A 7,202-nucleotide genomic window follows, 5' to 3' on the forward strand; every position below is an offset into this window, starting at 1 on the left:
GGGTGCTGCTGACCTCAACCATTGATGTCATCAGGCGGTGGAAGAAATATTTCTTGGATCTACTCAATCCCACCGGCACATCTTCCATGGAAGAAGCTGAATCAGTGGAATTAGGGGTTGGTCTGTCCATGATCAGGGCTGAGGTTGCTGAGGCAGTGTCAGGGCTCTGAGCTCCTCGAGGCTCTGGATGTCACAGGGCTGTCTTGATTGACACATCTTTGCAACATCAGGTGAACTTTGGGGGCAGTGCCTCTGGCCTGACAGATTATGGTGGTTCTTCTTTTCAAATAGGGGAACCAGAGGATGTTCTAAGCACAGAAATGCAGCTGCTTTCTGCTTGGTGTTCATTAGTGTTAGTATACATCCTTTGTGATGGTTTTACAAGAAATAGGTCTTGAATAAAATATGTAATTGGAAACTACAATCTGTTTTCACCAACTAAATTTTCTTTTATCAGGTTTGTGAAATCTACATATTAGCCTTAAAAAAATCTAGAAAATCGAGTCAACAAAAATGTTTTGTTTTTGTTGTGACCTCTCCCAGGTATTTGATTTGTTCACAGTCGCTCAGTTTAAAATGTGAGCAGCCACCCTTACTGCATCGGGAGCCTTTTGTCTCTTCTTGCTGCCAGGGAAGTCCCAATGCATGAGACAGGAGGTGGACGTTGGCCAGAATCAGCCTGTGACCTCATGAGAAAGGAAGTGAGATGTGCTAAACCTTCCTCAGATCCAGTTCATAAAGTGTTTCTGCTGAGGCTGAAGGGTGGATCTACACTCTGACATTTGACACGAGCCCGTGTGAAAGTCTACATCCCAGGACAAACAAGTGTAATTTTATTATCCTTGCCATGCAGATTTCTACTTTGTGCATAAAATCGGTCATCACTGAGATTCACAAATTCAGTAATGTATACTTTAGACTAACTTAGATAGAATTTGAAGCTTTTGGTTGCTTAACTATCTCAAGTTATGGCTTTAATACAACAGAACCTGCTTATTTTTTACAGTTCAAAATAAACAAAACTCTAAATTCTGGATAAAATAAATGGAAATCTTAAACAACAAACCCTCTAATTACTGTAAAACTCATGTCCTCACTTAAATTTTTGATTTGAATACACAGCTAAATTTACATCTATTCTTATTTGCTGTTTTTTGCTATTTCTTTATATTCATTTTGTAATTTTATATTCATTTTGTATCTACAATTTTTGTACTTATACTTTGCCGTATCTGTGAAATGTGTGTGATTATGATGCACATGTTCGTCTCATATACTGATTTTTCTTCTGACAGCTGCAGTTCAGCACAGGCGAGCTGAGCCCTGAGTAAATAAATAATCAGGAATCAATCTTGTATTGTTTGAAATGAAAACGTTCGTCTGAATCGTGACGACTGTGTTGTTCTGAAGATAAAAGGAATTGTGGGGGCTGTCAGGCAGATCACAGATTCTATCACAGATGGAAACAGTTCACAGATACTTCTCCTCAAATATAAAAAGAAGTTTCAGTTTCATAAATCAAAGAGTTGAATCTGAGAACCATCAAAGAAAATGACTGTAGAGCAATTAGTACGCTACACGATCAAAGAAATGAAGGAAATCTGCTGCCTGCACATATTTTTATAATTAAACATCAGCCAGGCTTCTTAAATAAGATCAAGTGGTTCCTTTTCACACGTATAGTCTTTTTATCACTGCGTTAATTATTGATTCATATAAAGTCAGTTTGCAGTAAAGACGCTGTGCAAAATGTTTAAATCAAACTTCAGATAAAAAGATCAAAGTTGCACTTATTGCTCTGATGCATCATTTAAACCATCATCAATTTTTAATCCAAAAGAATTTTTAAAAGTGATGCATTTCAAACCTAAAAGAAGAAATGATTATTCATCTGTTAGACTCAGAGAAGTAAAATAGAAACACAGAGATCTGTTTAGGACAGAGACCTTTGTGGTAATACAGTATGTTATCAAAAATCCCACCAGAAATTAGGCCTTGATCAGTACTATTTTATTTTGGCTCATACTGAATCAGAGCTCTTTATTAAACACACACATGCTGAGACAAAAAATAAAAACAGTAACTCAAAGATAAATCAACATGATAACTTTATAATTTACTCAAAGAAAACTTCATGAAGCGAGACAGAAAATGTTTTCTGTAAAGACGAGATTCATCCAGTCAGAATCACTTAATTCAGCAGAAGCTAAAGGTATATGCTCCACGACCCAAGAGAACCTGCAAGATCACAGGACATTTGGAAAGCTTTCAAACTGAAAGCACTCATAATGTTGTCACAGTCCTACTCTTCACAGTCCTGAAATGTACAAAATCTGACTAACAAGCATCCTGATAAGAGACTTTTGTTTAGGGTTTTTCATTAACAGATGAATTGATCTCAAACTTCCCAGCAAATCACAAAGTCTGGAGCTAAATGTCTCCACTTTGACCTTCTCTCCATTCATGATAGAATTTAAAGACCTTTGTCATAAATCCTATAGTTAGGCTTATGTTTCCTGAGTTATTCCATAGTTATTTCTTAGTTCTGCTGCTGTCTTTAGTCACTTTTTTCTACAATTATTTATATCAATTACATGTGATTTATTTATTTATTTATTTATTTATTTATTTATTTATTTATTTATTTATTTATTTATTGTCCTGGCCAAGTCCTTCTGTGTTTGTGTCTCTTGCTTGTCCTCTCAAACCCAGCGGGCCACCTGTCCTGTGCCTGGTTCTGCTGGCGGTTTCTTCCTGTTAAAAGGGAGTTTTCCTTCCCACTGTCACCAGTGTGCTGCTCAGGATGACAGACCTTAGTGAAGTAATTCAATACAATCTCCTTGTTTCCTTAGATCGAATGGTCTTTATGCAGTGCCCTGAGGTGTCGTTTGTTGTGACATGGTGCTCGATAAATAAACTGAATTGAATTAAATTAAATATGTTTTACATACAGAGGTGTTAGCTACTGTTCCATTAGCATGTATGTATTTGACATTAACATTTATGAGCATCCTCCTGTTTTCACCTGTGTTGATCACATGTGAGGACTCTCTGCATCTTTAGCCAGGCTCTGCAGCAGAGACTTCTGGAAGGCCTCGTCACATGACTCAGGGATCAGAAACTCCAGCAGAAGGTCACAGATGCAATAAATCAAATGTCTAAAAAAACACACAAATAAGGCAAAGGTATCCAGAGAAACACAGATACAGATGCAGGAGCTGATTAGACACGGTTTTGTACCCACTTGTTGATTTGATGGTCCTGCAGAGACTCCATCATGGTCTCCAAGCTCAGCCTGTACTTCTCATTGCCTAACATATCAGCAATCAGCTCTGTGCACACACACAAACAAACACACAAACAAAACACCCTCAGATGGCATGCTCATCCCAACATCTCCAGCTCTACCTGCAGAACACGTTTGGTACCGGGCAGCAGCGTCATCAGGCAGTCCAAACATCGCTCCTTGGTTTCCTCCTTCTCCGCTGCGCTGCGCTCGGGCCGAGGCTGAGCGGGCAGCGTGCCGCCGGGCCACACGGCTTCCTGCAGCACCTGGAGGTAAATCACCCAGCATGCAGCGCTGGTCAGGTGGGCAGCACCCACATCCAACCATCTGGAGCCAAGTCAGGGTAAAGACAGAGATAAGAGAAAACAAATTCCCCAATACAGATCTTTTTTTTTATTATTTAAAAAGAGTGAAGCTACTTCTGTAACTTCCCCTTGTGCTCAAAAAGTTTCCAACATCTGGATGTCGAGTTGAAGAAAGAAATAATAAATGACTGCAACATCTTTAGCTGGAAAAATGCATCTGAAAACCTGTGTTTGTAGTGGCAGCAGCTGAGCTATCTGCCCAGATTTTAACCATTTAATACAGTGCTGTGCAAACACAACTCATTTTTGCTCATATGTAGTTTTTATTTAATTTTTCAAGCTTTTTGAATGTTTTTAAGTGCTTAGATTCAATAAAAAGAAGGCCACAAAGTGTGCCTTTGTGTCAAGGATTTTGTAACAAATATTTAGTAACTTTTTTAAGTTGAGTATCGACACAACACTGGTTCCTCTCTTTTTTTGCGTGCCTGAATGGTTCATGAGTGAGGGTTAATAATTCTTTTGACAAATGGTCCAAAACTGGAAAACTGGATGGAAAATGAGCGAAAAGAAGCCAAAAAATCAAAGATAAAGTCGGAAAAACTTCCAGAAAGCCTGATTACTCAATGATTGAGATTTCTTCAAAAGATTGCAAAAAACAAGTCCGGCAATGATCGATGACTCAAGACTTTTGCACAGTTCTGTATTTATTTAACTAATTTAACACGACTGCCTATGCTGCGGCTTGATTGTTAACAATAAATAAGCCGTATTAAATGTTTGTTTGCATTTTTTTTTCCAATTTATTTCTCTTAAATGTACATTGATGTAAACTTCCTACCTCTCAATAAAGGTGCCAAAGAGCAGCCGGATGGCCTTCTGTATGTTCTCTGTGCACAGCCAGCTCCACTGATCTTTCATCAGCAGACACAGAATGTTCAGAGCAGCATCTGCCACAGCTGTGTCTGCAATAAGCACAAAAAAAACACACTAATATTTAAAAATACTGCTCAAACCTTATGGACTGAACACAGAGAGGAGCTAGGCTGTGGCTGTGGTGCGCTGCTGCACCTAAGTGGTGATGCTAAGTCACTGCAGGTTGCGTCTACGGGGCTTCAGGGGCCACAGAGGGTGTGAGACCACCAACAACCTGTCCCGTGAGATCTGCCCAGCACTGTCCTGTCTTTGTCCTGTGTCTCGCTGCTCCGCGTGGCTCTTCCTGCCACAGTCAGCCCACATTCCTGCTCCCTGACAAAAGTCTCGAGGCCGGACAAGGACATGCCGTTAAGCACCTGAACGCAAACAAACAAACAAACAATTAAAGACGTTAACTTGGCTCTGTGTCAATGTAAGAAAAGAAAAGAGGTATCTGACCGCACTGCCTTCACTGAAGCAGTAAGAGACTTTAGGAGGAAGGTCGGTCATATTGAGAGATGTTGACATCTTACTTGGGAACAACTTCCTGAAACACAAAACACACACACACAAACTAAATTAACTCAATAAAGGAAATAATTGACGTTATTTATCTCCTCAGGCCATGAAAATGAGTGGTAGGGTAGTTATTTTGTTTATGTGTGAATGTGTGTGTCTGTTAGCAAAATATCTCATGGACCACTGAATTGATTTTAATGAAACTTTCAGGAAGCGATTAAGGGATGGACATCTACAACTGATTAACTTTTGGACTCACCTCTATTTAAAATGACTGACACATCTGATATAATTTACTAAACACAAAAATAGCTGCAACTCCGTTCATTTTACAATTATTAACCTAGAATTAAGTGTGGCAGTAGTTGAGAGGCACCCTCAACACATACTCTGAAGGCTAACTGTTCATGCAAGATTTTTATTAAAATCTTTGGCATTAACTGTTGAAGTCAATCATGTCTGTGTTAGCAAAATATCTTAGGAATCACTTAGCAGACTTTAATGAAACCCTCAATAAATAAATGATGTGTTTTGTTCTACAACTGATTCACTTTTAGACATAAATTCATTGAAGATGGCCACAGCTAATCAACCTTGGCAAACACAAAAAAAATGAATGTAAATCTGACCTTTTTGCAGATATTAGGCTCAGATTTGGTTTGGTAAAAGCTGAGTCACTTTCAACCTGAACACACACCTCAAACATCTCACACAAGATATTTGTTTATTTTTTTAAGAGCAGCAGGCAATATGCATTACTTCAAATGATCCCAGTATAGAGTGAGAATATATATTACCTTAATATTCTTCCTAATTTTGGCTCATTTTACTTCCTTCATAAAACATGTCAGTAAACACATTTTTAAAATGGCTTTTAAATCAAACTGCATATATTTTAAAGTCAGTTTTTAACTATCCACCTGTACTTTCTGTAGTCCATTGTTCTTCCATCAGCATCTCCTTCAATGTCCTCCACTGGACTGAGGGGCTCAGGATGAGGAAAAGCTGTCCTCAAAGTGCCCAGAGCATTTTCCATCATCTTCAGCAGTTACAGAAAACGTGACATTCATAAGACAGACATGACTGAAATGTAGCTCCACATCAAGCTTCCTGTTTAAACTTTAGCCCAACTTTAAGTCCTGCCTATAGTTTCATTTGATTTGATTACCTTATCAATTCTTGACTTGCTCAAAGGTTTTCTCCCAAAATAAGTGCAAATGTCTGAGTTGATGGCAAGGAACTCCTGCATGTCATCACAGCTGGCAATCTCAGGAATGCTGCTTAACTGCTACATAAATATATATAAAAAAATTCATATAAAAATTCATGTGGTTCAAAATGAAAACTGAATTTAAAATCCTGAAACCTACCTTTAGAAAAGCACTCAGCTGGCTTTTACGGGCTTCAACCTTCTCACTGTCCGGACTGCCAAACGAGAGGTCGGGGAATATTTTCTTTGGACTTTTGACATCTGAAATGCAAAACACAAAGATTGATGAATCTGTTGTAGACTATTTTAATCTACAGAGGATTAGTTCTTACTCTTGATTAGTTTCTTGATGTCAGGCCTCTCCTCCAAACGTGCCTGCAGGTTGAGGAACTCGCTGTACCTGCGACTGACTGTGTGACAGACTGCAGGCTGCCGGGCGTCAGCATCATCACCATCAGTCACTGTTTCAAACTGAAAGACAGAAACACAAGTTTCAACTCAAGAAACTAAAGAAACACTGAGGTTTATGAACAGACAACGAGCATGAGGAGCACCAGGGTTTGGAACCATGCAGGTAAGTATAAAGTAACAATGATCCATCCATCCATCCATCCATCCATCCATCCATCCATCCATCCATCCATCCATCCATCTATACATCTGTTTATCTTTTCATCCATCTATCCATCCATCCATCCTTTTATCCATCCATCCTTTTATGCATTCATCCTTTTATCCATCCATCCATCCATCCATCCATTCATCCATCCATCTGTTTATCTTTTCATCCATCTATCCATCCATCCATCCATCCATCCATCCATCCATCCATCCATCCATACATCCATCCATCCATCCATACATCCATCCATCCAATCATCTGTTTATCTTTTCATCCATCCATCCATCCATCCATCCATCCATCCATCCATCCATCCATCCATCCATCCATCCATCCATCCATCCATCC

The 7,202-nt window shown here is 39.0% G+C and overlaps 1 protein-coding gene across 2 annotated transcripts in view; it reads right to left on the bottom strand.

The window, feature by feature from the left end:
* Positions 1 to 2,091: 2,091 nt before the first annotated feature.
* Positions 2,092 to 7,202, bottom strand: part of snx19a (sorting nexin 19a) — an 8,888-nt gene continuing 3,777 nt past the window's right edge. The window contains exons 3-13 of one of the 2 annotated variants that reach the window (XM_014006665.1): positions 6,565 to 6,703; positions 6,393 to 6,493; positions 6,191 to 6,310; positions 5,943 to 6,061; positions 4,963 to 5,050; positions 4,739 to 4,880; positions 4,430 to 4,553; positions 3,429 to 3,613; positions 3,245 to 3,332; positions 3,026 to 3,158; positions 2,092 to 2,238 (exon numbers count right to left, since the gene is read on the bottom strand). In XM_014006665.1, coding sequence (XP_013862119.1) covers positions 3,035 to 3,158; positions 3,245 to 3,332; positions 3,429 to 3,613; positions 4,430 to 4,553; positions 4,739 to 4,880; positions 4,963 to 5,050; positions 5,943 to 6,061; positions 6,191 to 6,310; positions 6,393 to 6,493; positions 6,565 to 6,703 — 1,230 coding nt within the window. In that variant the 3' untranslated portion in view covers positions 2,092 to 2,238; positions 3,026 to 3,034. Of the gene's footprint in view, positions 2,239 to 3,025; positions 3,159 to 3,244; positions 3,333 to 3,428; positions 3,614 to 4,429; positions 4,554 to 4,659; positions 4,881 to 4,962; positions 5,051 to 5,942; positions 6,062 to 6,190; positions 6,311 to 6,392; positions 6,494 to 6,564; positions 6,704 to 7,202 lie in introns of those variants that run through there. The other variant, XM_014006666.1, reaches the window with a different exon arrangement.

The sequence above is a fragment of the Austrofundulus limnaeus genome, unplaced genomic scaffold (assembly GCF_001266775.1).
Source record: "Austrofundulus limnaeus strain Quisiro unplaced genomic scaffold, Austrofundulus_limnaeus-1.0 Scaffold37, whole genome shotgun sequence".
NCBI lineage: Eukaryota > Metazoa > Chordata > Actinopteri > Cyprinodontiformes > Rivulidae > Austrofundulus > Austrofundulus limnaeus.